The sequence below is a fragment of the Alnus glutinosa genome, chromosome 1 (assembly GCF_958979055.1).
Source record: "Alnus glutinosa chromosome 1, dhAlnGlut1.1, whole genome shotgun sequence".
Taxonomy (NCBI): Eukaryota; Viridiplantae; Streptophyta; class Magnoliopsida; order Fagales; family Betulaceae; genus Alnus; species Alnus glutinosa.
In genome coordinates, this window is record NC_084886.1 from 43,547,699 (window position 1) to 43,570,511 (window position 22,813).

Consider the following 22,813-nt stretch of genomic DNA (forward strand, 5'->3'; position numbering starts at 1 on the left):
GTCGGTTGACTCTTCTTAAAAGTACTCTTTCTAACCTTCCGACGTATTACCTGTCATTGTTCCCTATTCCAGTGGGCATGGCTAATCGACTTGATAAACTTCAAAGGAATTTTTTATGGGGTGGCACTGAAAATGAGGCAAAATTTCATTTAGTGAATTGGAACAAGAATTGTACTCCATTACAATCAGGTGGGTTGGGAGTTCACAAATTCATCCAGTTTAATCGAGTTCTTCTAGGGAAATGGTTGTGGAGGTATGGTAGGGAGAGAGAGAGAGGCATTATGGCGATTGGTGATTGACGTCAAATTTGAGAGTCTAAGGGGTGAGTGGTGTTCTAAAGAGCTGTTAGGTACTTTTGGAGTGGGAGTGTAGACACATATTAGGAAGGGGAGGGATAAGTTACGTAATCTTGTTCATTTTGAGGTTGGGGTTGGGTCACATGTAACTTTTTGGCATGATTGGTGGTGTGGAGATAGATCTTTGAAACAATGTTTTCCAGTGTTATTTAGTATTGTAAGGAATAAAGATGCGATGGTGGCAGATAACTTGGTTGTTCAAAATGGAGTTATTCAGTGCAATGTTATTTTTACACGTCCAGTCCAGGATTGGGAGATGGTGATGGTACTTTCTTTCTTCGCTTGGCTTTATTCTATTTCGGTTCGACATGGAGCGGATGATAGGTTAGTTTGGAGCCTTTACAAAAGAGGTCTATTTGAAGTGAAGTCCTATTATTAAGTGTTAAATAGGAAATATGGCCCTTCATTTCCTTGGAAGAGTATCTGGCGTGTTAAGGCTCCAGCAATGGTGACTTTCTTTGTATGGACAGCAGTTTTAGGTAAAATTTTGACGCATGACAATCTGCGAAAGAGGAGTGTCGTGGTGATTGAATGGTGTTGTACGTGTAAAAAGAGTGGAGAGTCCATTGAATATCTGCTACTTCATTGCAAAGTTGCTTGCAATCTATGGAGCTACATTCTTACTCTATTTGGGGTAGAGTGGGTTATGCCACGAAGGATGATGGAATTGTTGACTAGCTGGGGAGCGTCGTTTGGGTACGGTTCAACTAAGGAAGTTTGGCGGTTAGATCTGTTGTGTATAATGTGGTGTATTTAGCAAGAGCGAAATGCGCGGCATTTTGAAGATGTAGAAACATCGATGTTGGAACTATGGGAGTGTTTGCTTAACAAGTTATATATTTGGATAACGGCTCATCATAGTTTGAATGTTTTTACTTATGCAGATTTTTTAAATCTATTTTCTGTTCGTTCCTATTAGGGGTACTCTTGTATACTTCATGTGTATTAGGGTTGCTCCCCTCTGTGCTTTATTAATGAATTGACATTACTTATCAAAAAAATACCAAGCTATAATACCAAGCTGTCCTACACTAACAAAAGCCAATACTGAAAGGCAAACGTTTTTAAACTATGATACTAAGATGAAGATGCCTCAATCAGGTCCAAGCCAAAAATATTATGAGGCAATTGCAACCAACATGGGAGCAGCAGCTCAAAAGGGAGCTTAATTTTCCATATAGTTTTATACATTGAGATCATAGTTTTGTGCAATGTCACTCTTATAAACCGTCTAAATTGATGGTCCACTACCTATAATCATTTCTCTCTTATAACAAACATACAAGCAAAATAAAAAGTACAGCAAAAAATAAAGCTGTCTTATAAGATACCTTCCGAGGAACTTCAAATATGAAAAGTTCGTTCCACTTTGCAGTGCCTGCATCAAGGTTGTAGAGTTTTGAAACTAAAGGTTTAACACATTTCGTCCTTGCGCTCTGAGGAAAAAGCTTTTGCTGATCTGTTGCCTGACTATCAATGACAAGGCGCAAAGCACAGAAAAAATTATGGCTATTTCCATCATCAATGATTGGTAAACCCTGGAAAAAATAGAAAACGTCACTGTTCTTTCCAAGAAGTAGTAGTGAAGATAATTAATGAATGTTTGCGTGAGTATTTTATTAACTTTAGCCACAGTCCCAACCTTGGCTTCAAGAATCTGTATAGCTACATAATAACGTTCTTCCCTTGATTCATCTGCAACATTTAACCTGTCTGAAAACCTTGGAGGTGGAATCCAAACAGAAGTGTAGTCACCATGATTTAGCTGGTCAACTGTATCCGAATGCTCAACTTTTTTCAGATAAATATCACACCCAAGTTTATTTTCTAAAATCACAGTCTGAAAGTCATCTTCATCCAACGCAGAAAAAGTTGGGTCGTCTCCACGTATACGATGACGACCAGCTTCCTGCAAAAATAGTGAGCTAGTAAAGCACATAAAACAACCTGCTTAATACAAAAATCAATTCAAGATCAAGACCTCATTTAGCTTGGCTGCTTTCTGTTCAAGCTCTAACTGCTTTCGCCATGAAAGAATGCTCCCAACAAAAGTCTCAAGATTTGCAGCACTGACATTTATATTCAGGATGTTGGTAGCAGCAACACGCACTCTCTTCCCAAGTTTTGATGCTTGGTGTACATTGGTATCATAAGTTTCAAACCTTTAGCAGATACAGTAGAATAACATCATTGAAGGGCAAAGAGATTTAAATATAAAAGGAAATAAAAAGGCACATAATCGATTGAGAAAAGCAAATATTACTTGAATATTCCTTCAAATGGTTCAACAAGGGGCTCCCAAGCTTCTAATTGTGTGTTGAAGGCCGATGCAGCAATAGAGGAAATCAGTACTGCATTCATTGCCTCTAGTCGACCATGTGTTACGAGCTTGATATTGGTGATTGTTGTGTCAAAGAGTGGTGTCATCTGAAATGGTTCAAATTCTGACTTTATAATAATATCAACTAAAAGAAAGGGAACTATCTTAACATCAGAATCTAGGTGATCAAGTTTCATTTAGAAAACAAACCATTCCACATAAGCTGTCAAGAACGGTCAAAGAGAAGCATCTTAGCTTCAATTCGGCAGTTATGTTTTCCCGAGCCTTTGGCTTCACGGAATCAGCAAGAGTGTAAGCTAATCGACTTGATGGATTTTTCAAATCAGAACGAGCAAGAAAAGTGCAGGCCTACAGAAACAAATGATAGCCATAAACATAAGGATTTCCCTCTCTTTAAGTAAAAGCCTAAAGTAAGCAATAAGCAAAAGAAATGTTTGATTAAGGAAAAAGAAGTTCAATATTTTATAATTAACATCAGATAGGGAAGCCAAAAAATTAAATGACAATCAGACTACTAGATCAGTGAACATTCATTTTAACCTGATTTTCAACTTTCCAAATGCTCCAGCACTGAGAGGCTTTTGAACTGGAAGATCTGGAGATGGGAACCTCAAGAATATTGGCTTGGTTAACAAGATCCATCCTCGGGCAGCAGAATGAATCTAGGCGTGGTGCTTCATCTGTTCTTGAGACTATGCATCCTAGAGAAGCATAACCAGGAGGAGCAATTGGGTACCAGAAGAAAACTTCATCAAAACCTTTCCCTGTGATACGGGCGACTCTAGTAAACTGCACAGGCTTTGCAGATATTTCAGGATTATCAGCCTTGAATATTATGCCCAGAGCAGGTGGTTCTAAGCTGACAGGAACAACAAGTGACGAGACATGTTGGTAAATAATAGCTTATGAAAAGATTAACAGAAGTATAGATTATGATAACCAAAAAGTATTATAAAGAAAAATTGCAAGATAAAAAGGTCTAACCCTTCAGTTATGCAATCACCCAGTATGGCATAACCTGGACGCACAATAGGTCGCCATATTGAGACTGGCCGTCGGAGGTCACCACCCTTGTCCCACCAGATTCGTTCAAAGTTAGGAGTGGACATATAACAATTACTTGCTTTTGAAATTGATCTCACAATGTCCCATCCAGATGAATATGCACTCTTATTATTTGTTTGTTCACTTCCATAGTCATGATCATCGGTCAAATCTGAGCCAGATTCTTTCAAGGCAGAATGATGCCGATTTGAGTTCAAGAGAAGTAGATGATTCAGGTCAAAACTTTTGTCTTTTGTAGGGCATTCAGTTGAACAATGGGCAAAAAATGTTCCAACAACATTGTCTAGACGCCAGATGCTAAATCCATTCGCAATACAAGAATTTGAAGGGGCACTATGTATACATTCTGAAAACATTGTCGATGTAACAAGGTCAGAACGTATGCAATAAACAACATGACTTGGTGGAGGTTGGTTTCCTATATGTGCAACACATCCCAGTGCTGTATATCCAAGCGGTGCAACAGGCATCCAAAGAGAACAATCACTATCAAGTTCAGAATGGCCTTCACCTCTATCAAATCCTTGAATACGAGAGAACAAACCAATGAGATTGAAACCAATAGGCTTCCTCACACGCCCATATGTATTGCTTACTGCCATTACTGCCTGTGAAGGAGGAATTGGCCTGAAAACACATTACAACAAATCAAATTTAATGAAAGATAGTATCTAAAACATTAGAAAATAATCAAATAAAAACTGCACCATATCTGGTAAGATACCATATTACTTTTATAACTCATTTTTCCATATGAAAACTTAAATTATTGTGATAAAAAACAATTTTTTTTTTCAAAAAAGATCACTATGGGTTAAATAAAAAATCAATTTAACATATTTCTACCTTGAAGTCACACAGTCTCCCAATATGACGTAGTTTGACGGAGCTTGGGGCCTCCAAAAGGTAAGGTTGTAACGGGAACCATTTTCTGCAGAAATATACTCCCACATGTGAGTAAGAAAATTACCAGAAAGTCAATTAAGAACCAGAGAAGAGTTTGTGAATCTACATGGAAAACTACACTGAGGAAATTGATGTCTTATGAGAGTGTAGATTATTATCAATAAAACTTTAGTTAATATGAGAACAACCTTTTGGGGACACCCATAGTCGATCAAAGTTGGTACAGGGAGCAAGGGGTATTGCATTGCCAAATTGTAATGCTGCTGCTGCCTGATTTTGCAGATTAAGAATGACAGAAATGGCACTAAGTGAAAGATGGATACATATATTGGTCAATATCAGAGACATATTTGTTTTGTCCTTAATAGAAGTATATCCCCCTGAAATATCCACTGGATCAAGAATGATAAGACCAGAACCGGCCTCAACAGTGAGATCTTTCACCAAGGCTCGAATCCAGGTATCATTTTCCTTTGATGCATACCTGTTCAAGTAAATAATTTAAATACTGTTATAAGCATTCAAAATCTGTTAAATGCTCAAATGCAAAAAATTGAGATGGAAATATTGGTTCTCAAACAACATGCTCAAAACAGTATTAAAATTCATCTATAAGGCTGAGAGAAAGATACAAGTTTCATGAGTAGAAGGGAAAAAGAAGAACAAGAGAAAGGAAACAAGTGAAACAGGCTTTTCATATAAATATCTTTTCAAACTCTTCATTCGCCAAAAGGAGCTTCTAAAGTGAAAACCCAAGTGGGATTCACATGAGCACTTCGAAAGAGTAATACTAAGAATGGAACACAATACAACTCAATTTGTTAGCCACCAATGTGGACCACACTATACTAACAAAAACTACAGCCGAACAACAAGCTTTACTTAGAATTGAAAAAATACGCGACATAAGACATAACGTGTTAAACATGCATATGTTGGCAGAAGGCAACAACATATATTCATTCTGTGATGTAAAGTTCTACAATTTTAGAAGACTGCATCAAACTACTCAGGAATGTGGTTGAAACTGTTGTTTTTAACCAAAATTTTAGCTTTCATGAGATTTTGCAGCTGGATTTCTCCAATTGAATTCCTTGATGTCAGCATAATTGCCTTTTTATGTACAACAATGTTTTCAACGAGAGAGAGAGAGAGTTGGGGTAGGCCACATGAATCCTTCTCCACGCTTCTTTCCTCTTTCTCTTTTCACTCTTTCAACATGAATAAAATCACACTCTCTCACTGACTCATAAATTAGTCTCCACTCTACAGGGCCAAACCATCTTGGCTATTCTTCCTCATCTTTTCGGCGCCCCCACCTTTGAATGGAAAAATAGCTTATCTAAAATTTAATAAAAAAAACAAACTTGACCAAATTAAGAACATTGACCAAATTGTACCAAAACAATCTAAATTTTATCATTGACCAAATATACATTTACATTGACCACATATACATTTAGAATATTAAGAACATTGACCATGCTGTCCAAAAAGATCTAGATTTTGTCATTCTACATCATTGTTATATATTGTCCTTGGATCCTTGGGAAAAAGGAGGTCCAATTGCAGTATGGTTTACTAGAAGAAATGTGCTTCATGGTGATTAATAACTCGAACATTTGAATATGAGATGCTTGCTATGTGATTCATTTCCCATACTATAATTCTTTCTTGTTATTGTAAATTACACTTCCTAAAGTACAAATCTTACATATTCTGCACATGTGCATATTATGTTCAACATCAACATCCATATCTCTATTAATGTGTGTGTAAAATCACCAGTTATTCCAAAACTTAAGCTGATAAAAAATGATGGACTTCATCATTTAAATTAATATTTTAACATGCCCCCTCATGTGTGGGCTCAAACTCTTTCTCAATATTGAACTGAAATTGGGGTAAACTATGGAATTGGGGTTCGAACTCAGTACCTCTGCTCTGATACCATGTTAAATCACCAATTCTCCTAAAAACTTAAGTTGATAGGAAATTGTGAATTTAATTACTTAATTAATATTCTAACAATTTCCTTCATGTGTGGGCTCAAACTCCCCCTGAATAAGTGAGACCAACATGTGAAATATTTAATTTTAATGGAAGATGAATGAAAGAGACAAGGTTCGAACTCAAGAACTTTGTTCTGATACCATGCTAAAGCATTAGTAATTTCAAAAGCTTAAGCTGATAGGAAATTATGCATTTAATCATTTAAATTAATATTCTAACCGTGTGTGTCCTCCAAAATATGGATGCACCCCTTTTTTACCAACATTTAGAATTGGAGAACACCAACTTACCTATCCCAGTATGTATCTAAGTACTAATGTAACCTTAATGAAACTTCTCTTATACTTTTATTAAACTGCAAACTAAAACCACAACAGCTTTTAGGGACCATAAGTAGCACATTTTATGATTGAAAACTGTTGAGAATTCTCTTAATTAGTTTTTGCATGTGGGTGTGTGTGGCTGGGTGGGTGGGTGTCTCTGTGTGTGTGTGAGAGAGAGAGAGAGAGAGAATGCAAAGTTGACTAAAAAAGCAAGAGCAGATAAATTGTTCAAACTCCTTCAGAGAGTTTTTCTTCTTTTTTTTTTCACCCACATGCACTATGACAAGCACTACCTAGAAGAGAATACAAAGATTGCCCAAGGAAAGTTGGCTGCTCTTACATGAAACTCAAATCCAATTTTGCACGGAGAAGCTTTTCACCATAGGACGAATCATCCATAGATGACTTTGTACCATCGTAGAAGGTGAACTCAGGAGAAACAACCTAAGTACAGAATTAAGCAATTCAAAAAAGAACACCATCAGATTGGGAGCATAAAAAAATAGAAAAAGAAATTTAAAGAATTTTCGAAAAAGGCAGATCAAACTGAGAAATATTCAAAATTAAGTATCATTTTTACTACAAGCAAAAGCAAATTAAAATATTTGCTTGATGAAATCTATTTATGGTAGCATTATCCCAGATTGACAAAACTACACTGAAGTTACCAGCAAAGTGAAAGATGGGAGCCAAAACTAGAGATATGGACTCCATTATGTCATGCAATTAATTAGGACAACTAAAGCATTGTGTGAGATACCAATAGATCGCCACTAAGAGCCATAAGCAGTTTCATTCAATAAATTTAGCAACCGAATTGAATGCAGTTAGGTCTGGCATGTAGCCAGCAAGACCCTGCTCAAAGCTGGCTGTGACATGGTTTCACTGACCAGTAGAAGCAAAGGTTTTTCCTTTTTTGTTTTGGTAAGTAGAAGAAAAGAGTAGACATGCATGTACTAGCCAATCTGTCAGGAGCTTGCCAATAAGCCACTCTGTGATTCGGTCGGCTCGGCCAAGTGCAAGAGAAGGTTACAACATTATAATGCATCTCTAGGTGAAGAAAGTCCGTAAGCAATCTGTTTGAAACATCATCTTTACCCTTTTTCCTCAAAATTATTTGTCTAATCTCTGATACCTATTCCAGAGGCAAAGAGCAGTGTTTCCAAAATAGCACAAAGGGACTAAGAATAGTGGCAAAATAACAGGTCAATAAAAATGTTACAGTGGACAGGCCACAGTCTGCAATATTAGCAAATATGATTTGATGACAGTGACAGAAAATTGCTTTGGACGAATTGGTTGGGCTTATGAGCTGGCGGGATTTTCCATGGTGTATTGGGGGGGGGGGGGGGGGGGGGGGGGGGGGTGATTTTAATGTTATACGACATCCGTGTGAGAGATCAGGCAACACCCAACAGTCCCCAACTATGCTGGAATTTTCAGAATTCATCTTTGATTCGGGTCTTAGGACATCCCTCTTACAGGTGGGAACTTCACGTGGTCCAATAATCGTGATTCTCAGTCTTGGTACAGAATTGTTAGGTTTCTTTTCTCTCCTGATTGAGAAGAACAATTCCCTAGTGTTTCTCAGAGGAGACTCCCAAGCATCTTGTCGAATTACTTCCCTTTGATGCTTGATTGTGGTGTTTCGGGTAGGAGTAACCCGTATTTTAAATTTTAGAATATGTGGCTGAAGTCAGGAATTTGTGGATCAGGTGAAAACATGGTAGATGTCCTAAAGTTTTCAGAGATCCTCTAGTTTTGTGCTGGCACGCAAGTTGAGAGCCTTCAAAACAGATCTGAAAAAATGGAATGAAGAGGGTTTTGGCAACATTGGGAAGCAGAGAAATCATATTTTTGATGGAATTCATGAGCCTAATATTACTGTAGGAAAAAAAAGAAGAAAGAGAGAAAGAAAATTAAAAGGACTTGGAGAGGTTTATTCTCCTCGAAGAAATGAGTTGGAGGCAGAAGTCAAGGACTCTTTGGTTGAGAAAAGGAGACAAGAACACTAAAGTTTTCTACCAGGGGGCTAATTCGAATAAAAGAAATAACACCATAGATTCTTTAGTTGTTAATGGGTCCATGTCTTCAGATTCCACATAAATGAGGTAGGATATTGTGCAATTTTATAATCAATTTTATTCAGAATAGTTCAGTTGGTGGCACAAATTGGGTAGTCTTTCATTCAATTCCATTCGTGCTGATTAGGGTTCTTGGTTGGAAAGAGATCACGAGCAAAGTGAGGTGTTTGAGGTAGTGAGAGCCCTAAATGGTGATAAAGCCCCAAGCCTTGATGGTTTCTCCATGGCCTTTCTCCATATTTGTTGGGGAGGTTAAGAGGATATCATGGATGTTTTCAAGGAGTTTCATATCCGAGGGAAGTTCGAGAAGACAATCAATGCAACTTTTATCTCCCTTATCCCCAAGAAAGTCAGTGATGTAGATGATAAGAACTCTCATCCTATTAGTCTAGTGGGGTGGTGTTTATAAAATCATCTCTAAGGTCCTTGCAAACAGGCTAAAAATGGTGTTCGAGAAGATTATTTCTAATTATAAGTAATTGGCCCCAAAGGGAGAGAGAAGGAAAGATTCGAACAAATTCTCCTCTCTCTCTCTCTCTTTTTTTTTTTTTTTTTTTTTTTTTTTTTTTTTTTTCCGGTGTGTGTTTCAAACTTTCAATGCCATTTTCTTGTTATCAATATGCTATGTCACTTTTGTTCCCATCTTACAATTCTGGTAGCTAATGAATTTCTTGATAGTTGAATTAGATCAGGGGAACCTGGTGTGCTATGTAAATAGGACTTAGACGAAGGCCTATGATTATGTATGTCAATTAGGAGTTTTTGTTATATTTGTTGAAGAGATGTGGCTTTGGCGAGAAATGGAGAGGTTGGGTAGTTCATTGTATTTCTTATTAATGGTTCTCCCTCTGGATTCTTTGGCAGTTCTCATGAATTGAGACGGGGGATCATTTATCTCCTCTATTGTTTGTGGTTGTAATGGAGGCTTTGAGTAGGATAATGTCTATCCTTGTTGATAATGGGCTTTTTATCGTGTTTTCTGGTAGGGTCGAGAAATAATGAAGAGCTTCTAGAGTCTCATCTTTTGTTTATGGATAATACTTTGATTTTTTGCGAGCAAAATCCTGAATAGCTCTGTCATTTGCATCGTCTCTTATGTTTTGAACCAATTTCAGAGTTGAAGATTAATATATCTAAATCAGAGTTACTTCCCGCTGGAGATGTGGTTGATGTAGAAGGTTTGGCTCGTATTCTTAGTTGTAGGTAGGTGTGTAAAGCCGACTGGTTATAACCAGCCGGCATTCGGTAACCGGCCCATATTGGAGCGGTTAACGGTTTTAAAAATTATTTAACCCGATTATAACCAGTAACCGGATATATCTATATATATATATATTTATCGGTTCAGATACATGAATGAAAACAATACAGCCCACCAACATGTAATTTTGTAATGTTACACAGCCCACCCATAATATATTACATGATATTACATAGTCCACACATAACGGTGAACCAACTTCTCGATTCAAAGAATTACATGACAATCTTAACATTACATGAATTTGTTTCTCCAGGAATCAATCTTAACATCATACAAATTCGACCCATACCGCTTAGATTCATCAAATGCTCTTACTTCAGCAAAAGGGGCGTTTATATAATCTTGATACTTGAATGCAGTTGTGCACAAGTCTTTTCCAGTAAGGGGTAAACGTATGACCCAAAATACTGCTCAATAGATTCAAACTCCTGTGGAAGTTTTTCTACCTATAAAGAATCAAATTTTTACCAAAAGACCCAATTTTTTAAAATTTCCGTTACCGGTGCTGTTAACCGGGTACCAACCGGTAACCGCCAATTATTAAATACCCGAAGCCGGTTGAAGATTTTAGTCAATCGGCTACCCCAGTTACAGTTAGTGGTATTAGCCAATAACTGGTAACCGTAACTAGGTTTTTACCCCTAGTTGTAAGGTGGTATCTTTGCCGATATTTGGGTCTTCCTTTGAGAGCTTCTTATAAGGTGGCATCTATATGGATTGGTATTGTCGAAACATGAAATGACGTTTGGCTGGTGAGAAGATGCTTTATTTGTCTAGGGCATATAGGTTGAGTTTGATTAAAAGCACTCTTTCCAATTGCCTACTTATCATTTGCACCTTTTTCCCATTCCAGTAGGTGTGGCTTAATGCATGGAAAAACTTTAAAGGGACTTTTTTGTGGGGTGGAATTAGTGACAAGTTTAAGTTCCATTTAGTCAATTGGTCGGAGCTTTGTCTAAGGGATGTAGCATAAAATTTTTAAAGAAAGGATCAAAGTACAAAGTTTAACGGTAAAGTTAAGACCGGAAGCAAATAATACAAATAGTGAACAAAAAGCAACCAGAGATGGACATAAAAGCAATTGAACAACTAACTTTTATGTATAAATAATGTGGGAACACAATGTTGCAAATTAAACAAAATATTAAACACACAACAGTTCAGAGTAAAACAGAAAAAGAAAACATGTTGAAAGAAAATCTTATTTGTAATAGATCTGGAATAGAAAGATCACTCACCTGAGTTTCAAACGTGAAACTCTGCATCCTTTTTATATCATTTTGAGAATTCGAAGAGATATTTGAGGTGTCTGACGATTCATGCATGTAGTGTATACTCTTTTTTTCATCATTAGATGAAGACTTGTCCAGCAATGTAACATCAACACCATCCTCTAATGAGACTGAGTAGCTGCTATCATTACTCAAGTATGCATACTTCCTCAAAAGAGAACCATTCTGATGGATCAATGAACAAATCAATTAAACTGTGGAACATTGAGCTAATCCAAGAGAAATGTTACAAACAACAATCCTTCCAAATCTTCAGACAAGCAAGTTTAATATGATTGTAAAGCATAATGTGTACTCTTCAGCAAAACTGAACTCATATACTTAGTTGGATGCCAATAGAAATTAAGATTAAACACCATAGCATATACCACAATAGACATACAAATATCATACATACATACATGCATACATGTATATGTACATATTATATTCAGGGAATTCTTCAGACTTTAGATTTTGACAAGTTGCAGACCAAAGGTCCAGAATTCAGCATTAACAAGAACAGTAAATCTTCAGCTTAATCACAGCTCCATGAATAAAAGAGAGCATCCTCATACAATACATACTCAGAGAGATAATAACTAAACACGTTCAACAACCAAAAATTGGTACAGGTTTCCCATTCATATATGGTTCAGAATTATTCGGGATTAGCATTATCATTGAAATGTGTTCCAATTTAATAATGCTGACATGCAGACAAAGCTGACATCCATACTCACTTATGGAACTTTTTATGTTTTTTTTTAATGCTCAGTTCAAAATGATGTTTACTAGCTCCTTATTCACTTTTACTTTTCTACTTTTCCTTCAAATGAAATCTTTGGGCCCACTTTCTAAACACAAGTTTTCTTTCAGCTCATCCATTTTAGAGGACTCCAACTAGCAACCAAATCTAAGGCATACTTTGACTCCACGATAAAAATATTTTTCTACGCCGGAAGTATACGAAAAGAATCACCTAACCAGAAAGAGAAAAACGAACAAGAAAATCGACATAACTAAGTGACAGTGGGGACACAAAAGCAAGTAAGCAATATGAAACACACAAGCAAGTAATATAATTTTTTTAAAAAAAAAACCACTTATAAATAGGAAGCATCTGTACCTCAATTTTGACATTAACAAACCGCAACCTCTTACCACGCCCAATAATTATAATTGGTCGGTATCTGAATGAATGGAATTCCTTTACATATGTTTTTTCACTTAAACAGATAATCTTTCCACAACCATCATATATGTATTCATCAATGCCTAGAGAATCTGCGACTAATTGCCTACTTGGGGACATATGCACCACATCTTCACTCTGTTTGTAAATAGGTTCAGAGAGTACAATGCTATTTTTCCTACTTATGGGATCATTTGTAGGATCCATTGTTTCATCCCTTCCAGTAATTGCTCCCAAAGCTGGCACAAAAAACTCACCCACGGCAAGAAGGAAATCAGGTACCACAAGAACTCGAGGCTGCTGAACCCGAACCACAAATGATTGGGACGACACTCGCCATCTGTAGTCCATCAAGAACATTGTCGAAATCGGCACATCAATGTCAACACCAGCTTCAGAGTTTGTTCTCCTAAAGCTTCCTTTATTTGAGAAAAACGGAAAATCTCCAGGAGAAGCTTGCTTTGAAGCATCAGTAGATGAACCGAGCATCAGGCGCATCTCAGGTTTTATATCAGGTCGAATATCTAGAATGGAAAATTTAGGAATGGTTACATAGAGGTCTGTTTCAGAGAACGACGTCATCCGATATGACACCCAAAGACCTTCTAGCTGAAAAACCAAACAAACAAGACAGGTAAGTACATAGCAGCCAACATTAGGCAAAACAAATAGTACAAAGCACAGATATTTATAAACACACACACACACATACACACACACACACATATATATATATGGATGCATGTATAATGAAGATCAAAATCCATCTAGATTTAGTCAACATAATTACTCACTGCAATACGAGCTAAGGGTGACTCCTCCTGAATGCCGTTACACAACTCTAACAAGGCATGGTCGACTATAACCGCCACTATGGTAACCGTATGTGAGAGTAGCATTTGACTGTTCATGTTGACCTTGTCAACCAGCATCTTCATTGTATCTTTTGAACCAGATTTGCTGCCTCGAAAACTTGGAGGAAGCCTAGGTACCTCACATAAGTTCATGTATGCACAATCCAGAATAACTTTGTATTCTTTGTCAGACATCACGCCATGCAATAAACCTACCTGCTCAAAAGATCACCCATAAGTATCAAGTAAAGAATCATAAATACATGCTCATCCCAAAAAGTCAAATAAAAAAACTCCAATATATGAGACCATGAAAGCTAATAAATGAAAGTTTCAGAAAATTTCATATTTAATCATTTAGGGAACCATTTAAAGAACATAATATTTGAAGGAAAAAAAAAAGGGATAAATTTAGAATCAAATGTATTATATGAAGATCCTGGATTTTAAAATTTAAAGATTTGAACTTTAATACCATTATTCGGGCCATACAGAAAAGAAAATTTTTCAGAAATGAAATGAGATAAAATCAGCAACATCAAAATAAATTTTGGAATCTGAAACGTTGAAATAGGATAATATAAAAGGTTCAACCTAGCTCTCACTATAGTGATCACTATAAATTAAAGGAAAACCCAAATAATTTGTGACAGATTCTACACTATGTCAAATTTATGCACATGTATAACTGGACCAGAACATTTGTGGTAGATTATTCATTTGTCAGCAAATGCCACCAGGACCTTACACACAGCCTTCTCAATAAATAAGTCAACTAAACTCCAACACAATTCGTAAGTCTCGTAAATAAAACTATGATAAAAAAAATAATAATAATAAAATAAAAGATAAAAAAAAAAAAAAAAAAAAAAAAAAAAAAAAAACAAACAAACAAATGTCGTCAATCGAGCACATCACTGGACCAAGAAAAGGACTGCAAGGGCAGCTAACCCCTAAACTAATAACACTATACATGTTTCAATATTCTCTTCACTATGAACTAATCACACCAATACTTTTTTTTTTATATAAGTAAAAGCAAATTTTATAAATAACAACGTAAGTCGCCCCTAGTACACACGAAGTATACGAAAAACAAACACCTCAACACCAACCAGCCCCAAACAACATCCCACAAAACAAACCAAACCCCTAAGCCCCTAAAGCTCTCAACCCACAAGCTTATCATCCTGAATATGCTCCTCATCAAGGGCAAAGAGGAAAGCCACAGTCTTATCCTCTTGCCCTTGGGACCCAAACCCCACCGTGGAACATAATAAAGACCACTCCAAAGGAGAGAAAGGCTGGACACCACCTGCAGACTCAACCAATCTTTCCCTGAAACTACCATCCAGCACCAAGGGAGCATCAAGCAACGAGCTAGAGAAGTGGGACAACTCAAATCACCGCGATCTGCCAAAAAATGAGAGGATGAGCTTGACTTGAGAAACCCCCGCCTGAGAAACCCACAACCTCGTGCTCGCCTTGACCCACACCAACTTCGGCTTCCTCATGTCCTTGCATTTGCGCTTATACTGAATCCGAGTCTTAGGCACAGAATCTTCCAAGGATAATATTGGAGGAACCCCACCTTCCGGAGAAGATTAAGGAAGAGAAAACCCTAACCAGCAAAACCCAAAGCAGAACCAACACCCAAATCCAGCCCTGCTTCCTTCCTCTTGCACCACCCAGCATCAACATTTTTCAACGCCACAACCACCTGAGCTACGAGAGGGGGCATACCCATAAGGCCAAGAGTATCTGACAACCACTCTTCAACGGCAGCACTGACAACCACCTTCGGACCTCTCTTAGCCTTAGACTTGCGGAAGTAGAAATTCAGAGGCTTAGACATCGTTGGCCCACGCCCCAAATCCACATGACCGTGTACCTGGAGGTTAATCATCGTCAAATTAGCGAGAATCTCCTCCTAAACAGCCGCCAAGGAAGCCACAGAAGTAATGGAAAATGAATAAGAAGAGAATCGATGCCCGGATCGAAACCCGGGTCCGAAACCGCATCTGTATCTGTACCCGGGTTCGAAACAGTACCCGAACCCAAACCGGACTCTGAAACTACAGAAGTGAGCTCACACCCCGCAGTTACAAACCCTCTAGCCTTCTTCAGGATGGGCTTAAACCCAACCCGAGCACTCTTGACACCTAGAGAGAGTTTGGGCTTCAAGCCCAGCCCAAAGTACTGGGCCACAGTCGCTGAAACCCAGTCCAAGTCTGACCTGAGGAGCCTGAGAAGGTTCTTCCAAAATCTAGGATACTCCAGCTTCATCTTCCTAACCTTGCCGCCGCCACGACTCTAGATCTGTTGTCTCTTCTCCAATAACCCTGGTAACTTCTCCTCCAATCAAAGTAGTTCACCGCCACTCTCATATCCTCTTCGTCTCCAAACAATGACACCGACATCAGATCCAACTCGTGCATCTCCGCCATCAGCACCGGCGTAGCCGAGATCTTAACAAGAGAATCAACCACCCCACGCACCACCTCCGCATAAGATGAAATTACCCCACCCTTCTCGGGGCCTACCCCAAAAGAATGCCCACCGAAGGAATTCTGCAATTCCTTCCCCTCCGAAGAACCCTCTACAACCACCATTGACCCAAATGTTGATTCTAGAAACACCACCATCTTGCTAAGCTCACCCGCAACTCGCCTCCAACCCTGCCCTTCTCGACCCTCAAGGAGCCAAATAAACCCTTTCCGGCCACCAACTGTGAAACATGCCACCTCCAGAAACTTATCGGGCAGATATCCACCTCTCCAAACAATCAGCACCTTCGAATCCTCCTGAAAAGACTTAACAAAGTCCTCAACCCCAGGCAACTTCAGCGCCTCCTTCACCGTGGCCACCAACCAAGCGGAACACAATGAGCCCAAAACCACCACCCCTGAGAAAGACTTCCTTATTTCCTCCAAACGAAGATCTGATATTCCAAACTTCGCCAAAAAAATAAATCTTTAGCTTCCACGACAAATCTGCGCTCCGTGACTGGCCTCAAGCGTCAAACTCCGAAAAACCGCATCACGGAGGACGAACCAAGAACTCCGCAACCTCAAGCCAGAGGGAAAGAATCAAGTCTAGCTATACGAAGAAAGCGGGGAAGAGAGATGATGGCGATCTGAGGCTGAAAGCTAGCGGGACGCGCCTACACACACCACCGCTTGCGGAGGGAGAGAGAGAGAGAGGAGAGGAAAAGGAAAAAAAAAAAAAAGGGAATTAATTATTGATATACTTGTCAAACAACTTGGTGAGGAGGATTCAAGGACTCATGACTCTCAACTTATGATGTTTTGAAGGTGCACCAAAACTTAATCCAAAAGCATACAACATCAAGAACAGGGACAGGTTTGAACGCATTGCAACTAATAAAACCGACAGATCTAGGCAAGCAACCCAAAGATATTTTAAGTACCATAAATACAAGTAAGATCCAGCTTGAACTGAGTCAAGGAATAAATATCTTGAGCTGTAAAGATATCCCAGGCCACTAGGGACAAATTAATTTTCTTCTACAACAGTGGAACAATGTGTATAGTGTTTGTCCATTGAAGAAACTATTGAACCCAAAGGAACCACAGATCTGCGCACACATTCTTCTACTCTAGTATGAAAACAACATAGCGAATAGTAAACAGATTGAGATCAGAATCTGTAGAGAAATAGAGTATAAATAGGTCAAAAGAGGGGGGGGGGGGGGGGGGGGGAATAAGAGTCAAGGGCTCAGTCCGAAAAGTTTCTCTCAGCAAAGAAGCCCACAGAAACCAAGTACATACACAAGATGTAATATATGCCTGGGAACTTTTTGATAAGTATATATGCCTGGCAACTACAGGTCTTGACCCTTGTTCACATGATATTACGCATATCAAAGTATACCATAATAATGTCAACAGTCCACCACAAGGCATACTAAAGATGCTTAAACCACCAGATGAGAAGCAAGACATTGAATAGTCACTGGAATTTTAAGCACAAATATTACCTTCACTTCTAGAGAAAATGTTGGGACTTTTCTAAACACGTCTCTCAAACTTCTGCGCACATAAACATCAAATCCTTGGCCTTCCCTAATCATAGGTTTACCTACAAACCCATCGATCCCTACAGACATGTTGATCCCCAGAATCTGCAATAATGCTCATGTGAACAATAGTTAACTTTAGAATTGCAATACCTAGGAAATAAAAAAATATATCTATCTACCTCAGCGTGTAAAACATCAATATGGACAGCAGAAGGATCTTTCTCTGGGCCGCCATGCCAACTAAATTCATTTGTCACCTGAAGCTGGTCCAGATCAAGTTGAATGAAACTGCAAAATACCAAAAGTTACACTCAACAACTAAACATCAAAAGTTTAAGTTTAGGAAACTTAATATCCATTCAAAAAAACAAAAAAAGCAAGAATCTATTTCCCGCAAATTTTAAATCACCCAATAAGGAAAAAAGAACAAAAAGAAGTACGAAAAGAGGAAAAGAAAAGGGTTTCATAACCAAATAAATCCGTAAGACAAAAGTTTAGTGCCACTACAATTTGTAGCCTAAGTTTAAATTTAAAAAATAAATAAATAAATAATAATTAAGGAGCATGGTGAGCAAATAATTTACAAGAATTTTACAAACCATGCTCCTTCGACAAACTAAAATGTGATTATGCATAATCTTTCGGAAAAAAACTGTGCTTATCTATACAGTCATTAAGCGAAATTAGAACTATAAGAGTGCATTTAGATGAAAGAGTGTAGGAACTTGGGAATTGGTTGGGTCAATAGGAAAGGACTTTCCAAAATCTTGGGAGGAAATTTGAGAGGATGGCTATGGAAAGCACAAATCCCACCAATCAAAACTATGAAAAGAGGGGTGGATCTTTCCAAATCATTCGCGTAAGGAAGCAGTGGTTGCCAACCCTGCCACTGCCATCATGACCAAGGCCACCACTATTATATCACCATCAACATTGCCACTACCACCAGAACACTGCTGATGCTGCTATCATTGTCAACACCACCATCACTGCCACTAACCATTACCAATATCAATGCTACACAACAAACACCCACCATCTCGCTGCCAAACACCACCATCATTACCAATGCAACAACAACCCCACCACCATCACAATGCTACTCCAACCTTGACCCCATCATTCATGGCTGCTGCAGCCACACCACCATGACCCATCACGTAGCAGCTGCCATCTATTACCACCTGCCACCTCATATTCTAGCCAATGCCATAAACATCACCAAAACTACCAATGCATTGCCACTACAGCCACCATCAATTCATCGCCTCCCCATAGCTGTGAGCACCACCACCACCACATATCTGTCACTAATACCATTGTCACCACCACCAATACCACCCTGCCAACACCACAGTCCTTACGAGCAAAACTTCCACGTCACTCCAATTCAAATAGCCTAAAGTATTATCTAAAATTTTCATGCAAGACATTTTTCAAACCTTGTAATTAATACCCTTCCCTCTGAAATTCCCAGGTGTCAAACAGTCTCATAAAAAATGCTACCTAGAAGTCTATCAAATAAACACCATATATGAACTAATGTGCAGATCAACAGACTCTTTGTAGTCATATATAAAAGCAAAAAAGATCTACATACTCTTTGCTCGTTGAATTTCTCGGAATGATGATCATTGGTGTGTCAAGTGAAAGGTCCAGCTTTAAAGCAGCAGCTCCGTCAATCTCATATTTCTGAATCAACCACTCAAAGTCTCCAACTTTATCAACAAGTTTGATAGCCTCTTCAGTATGTGGGGTAGCAAGTTCCATAAAGTACGCTGTTATCTGCAGAAAGCATGTCTCCATAAAAAAATTTTATATTAAATACAGCAAATATCTTAAATTAAAAATTAAAATTAAGGAAAACATTTGTGCTAAGTATTTAAAAGAACTAGAAACCAAGAGAATCTTGAATGTCTATCAATTAAAAAGCTTTATGAATGGTTAACACTGCTTAACAAGTAAATGATAACAAAACCACACTAACTCAACTTAAATAATCACAAGTAGCTTTGAAATGTACCTCCTGAACAAACCTATAGAGGAAAACAATGCGAACAGCAGAAAGTCGGCCACACAGGCTGTAATCATATCCTTCATAATCATCATCTTCAACACTATAAGAATTGAATTTGAACTGGAAAAGAAAATGAAAGAACAAGTTTCTGAGAACAATAAAAAGGAGTATAATATAAATATAGAAGAACAAAACCAATGAAGCCTGCAATGCATCAGTTGCTCATCAAAGAGAGGATAATGGACCTTAATAAGAGATTCAACCCCCGGATTACGTATATCACAGAGCCAACCCCAACCGTGATCTGTTCCAAGAGACATATCACTGAGTCTAAGATTTCCTAATGTGCCTTCAATGGAAAGAGAACTTGGGTGGACCTTTATCAAATAAATTTAAAAAAAAAAAAAAAAATCAAGTCAGAAGAATATGGTATAGAAGAGAACAGAGATCTTTAAAATATATATATGTATATATATATCCCTGAACTATAAATGAAAATTTCATTAAGCAATGGAGAAAAAACGTAAGAATAGAAACAAAGAAAATACAGTTGTGCCAAATCCACATTATCATCAAATGGTTATGAAGTTCACAAAAAGAATTCATGTTTAACAATATTAAAACAGAATAAAGAAATACTGAAGGAAGTTGAAAATAACAAGATTTGAATTACCTTAATATCCAACAGGAAACTTTCTTGTACAAACATGGCAAGCTGGGAACCATCCTCCTTATTAAGATACACGGAGACACTGTCAACATTCATGCCTAAGAAAAATACCACGCGACCTTTACCATAACCCAGCAACCCTTTGACATGTCCTGTATCTTCAGTCTTCTCTTTCTTCATCAAAGATTCATCTTCTGAAGTTTCTGTTATGTCACTGCCACTTACCGCATAATTCACAGAGCTTATATCCAAGCCAAAATCAATTAAAGCAACGAGGGTGGGTCTGTTGCAAAAGAATTCTAGTTTGGACATGCGAATACTCATCTGAAAATTTTAAATTAAAAAAATTAGGGTAGCAAACTAATGTCGTTAGGTCTAGACTTGAAGTCCAAGATGCTCAGCTTAGGTACCTGTGTATCTACCCCATTATAATAACGCGAGCCAGAACTCCTTGTCAAGAAGGTAACAGATACAAAATCTGAATTATCAGTACCCTCTGCTTCATAAAAGATCTCACTGGAAATGCCCTTTCCCTTTGACAGATCTTTTTCATGAGAAAAGGCTTCAGAAGACTCAAACCCAGGGTCATTGATGTCCCCCATCATTCCACAATGAGCTAGATCCATATTTTGTGAATAAATGCCTGTTTCTGATAAAGACATAAAATCTGGCAAAGCGTCCTTGAAAATTTCGTCTTCCTCAGGAAGGACTATAGACATCTCCCTTGCATGAGGATCAAATGGGCCAGTGGAAGCAGATGATTCTGCATTCTTCTGCACAGAGCAAGCTAAATACTGCGGACATGAAGAGAGACGACCTTGAAGCTCATCTTTAATCTTCAAGGAGTGCAACTTCATCTTGACTGTTAGGTCACCTTCCAAACATATTATGTTAACCTGTAAAACAAAAATGGCCTAAATGTTTTACTGAAAAAATATACATGATGATTGAAGAACCGGCTGTAACTGTAGACGATTTAACAAAAAGTATTTCCAGAGAGGAATAGCTAAATGGTAAGTCAAAACCGAACTTCTGTACTTCAAAAGCGAACATACAAAATACAGTCATATACATCAAATATAAGGCTGACAAATGTTTAGAAGATATCTAAATGGACAGACACACGCAACCTTAGGCTACAGATATGAACTTCAATCAAAACATCAACAAAGGATTCTCACATTCTCATATCACCCAAACAAATCGAGCAAGAACTGATGGGTTATTTTCAAAAGTTGACAGGGCAGGTCTGGGAAAAGAAAACCCAATCTCAATCCTGCTACCAAGGAAGCTCCCTGACTTACTATTCTAAAGTCAGAAAGAGAACAACTATCTTACTGATTATTCAAAGATAGCACTATAACAACTGGCACCTTAGCGAGTCCCTTGGCAAGAAATAAAAGATATAGCCTATTTAACTACGCCTTACTAGTCCTCCAGTAAATAGGCTATATTGAAAAGAGACTAATGATGTGAAGGTATTCCTTTGCTGGCTCGCATTTGCTGGTTCACTGGCGTAATGAAGCAAAAACATGCAAAAGCCAGTGTGCTCAGGCTGATACAAATCAATTTGAGATAATGCGGTAACGAATATTGTACATGTCCCAATAGTAAGAAAATCCACCTGCCCCCACGCATCTGTCACACAAGGCTGGCTTGGTGGTCAAATAGGGAAGCCTATATTGAAGAATCAAGTCCCTGTTTTTTTCCAACATCGGTGGTGGTGGTTTAGCGGTCCCAGGTTAATCCCCAAGTGGTTTGGTAAACACTAGGACATGGGTTCCACTCCCACAATAGGAATTCTCATGTCTGAGGGACTGTCTGCGATCCCCTTCTTTGCATACCGTCTAGACCCCTCCTTTTGAGGTCCCAGCAGAGGAGATGCTACTATGGTCTCGCTCGCCCAGGTAAAGAAGCCACATCTGGTCGCCCCTGTCCACCCTTTTTGTTCAGGAAAAAAAAAGTCCGTGTTGACCTTTTTTTTTTCCTATTACATTTCTATGTAGGATGGGGCTTTTCTGCTCTTCTGCAGTATTGGTACTTAGCTTGCAAAACAATGTTACTGTTGTCTAGTATGACTTCCACAATTTCGGAATTCACTAAAACAAGAGAATATAGCTAAATATAATAGGATTGCTGCTCCCTTATAAAAATTGAAACGTAGAGCTCAGCAACTGGGCTATACTCTGCCGTTAATATATTTAACATAGACTCAAGAACAATGGGAGTTCTCCCAGATCCATTTCCCAGATGTTCTCCTCTTGAAAATTGAAAGTGACTTATTTTCCTCTGACTTCCCATGTGTCACTTCAGCCAAGCTAGGTTACATGAGTGAGAAGAACACATTATTCCAATTAAAAATTTCCAACTTTGTCAACAAGGACGCAAAATTTGTAATAGAAAAGAAAGTAG

At 38.2% G+C, this 22,813-nt stretch overlaps 1 protein-coding gene across 2 annotated transcripts in view; it reads right to left on the reverse strand.

The window, feature by feature from the left end:
* LOC133883124 (uncharacterized) overlaps window positions 1-22,813 on the reverse strand; it is a 94,010-nt gene that overhangs the window by 18,526 nt on the left and 52,671 nt on the right. For both annotated transcript variants that reach the window (XM_062322353.1, XM_062322344.1), the window contains exons 26-45: window positions 20,812-21,297; window positions 20,405-20,725; window positions 19,977-20,108; window positions 19,738-19,851; window positions 19,315-19,499; window positions 17,894-18,002; window positions 17,673-17,816; window positions 13,613-13,888; window positions 12,753-13,427; window positions 11,591-11,809; window positions 7,345-7,448; window positions 4,857-5,152; window positions 4,609-4,693; window positions 3,682-4,389; window positions 3,238-3,556; window positions 2,887-3,045; window positions 2,620-2,783; window positions 2,338-2,518; window positions 1,999-2,265; window positions 1,688-1,894 (exon numbers count right to left, since the gene is read on the reverse strand). In XM_062322353.1, coding sequence (XP_062178337.1) covers window positions 1,688-1,894; window positions 1,999-2,265; window positions 2,338-2,518; window positions 2,620-2,783; window positions 2,887-3,045; window positions 3,238-3,556; window positions 3,682-4,389; window positions 4,609-4,693; window positions 4,857-5,152; window positions 7,345-7,448; window positions 11,591-11,809; window positions 12,753-13,427; window positions 13,613-13,888; window positions 17,673-17,816; window positions 17,894-18,002; window positions 19,315-19,499; window positions 19,738-19,851; window positions 19,977-20,108; window positions 20,405-20,725; window positions 20,812-21,297 — 5,151 coding nt within the window. The remainder of the gene's footprint in view (window positions 1-1,687; window positions 1,895-1,998; window positions 2,266-2,337; window positions 2,519-2,619; window positions 2,784-2,886; window positions 3,046-3,237; window positions 3,557-3,681; window positions 4,390-4,608; window positions 4,694-4,856; window positions 5,153-7,344; window positions 7,449-11,590; window positions 11,810-12,752; window positions 13,428-13,612; window positions 13,889-17,672; window positions 17,817-17,893; window positions 18,003-19,314; window positions 19,500-19,737; window positions 19,852-19,976; window positions 20,109-20,404; window positions 20,726-20,811; window positions 21,298-22,813) is intronic.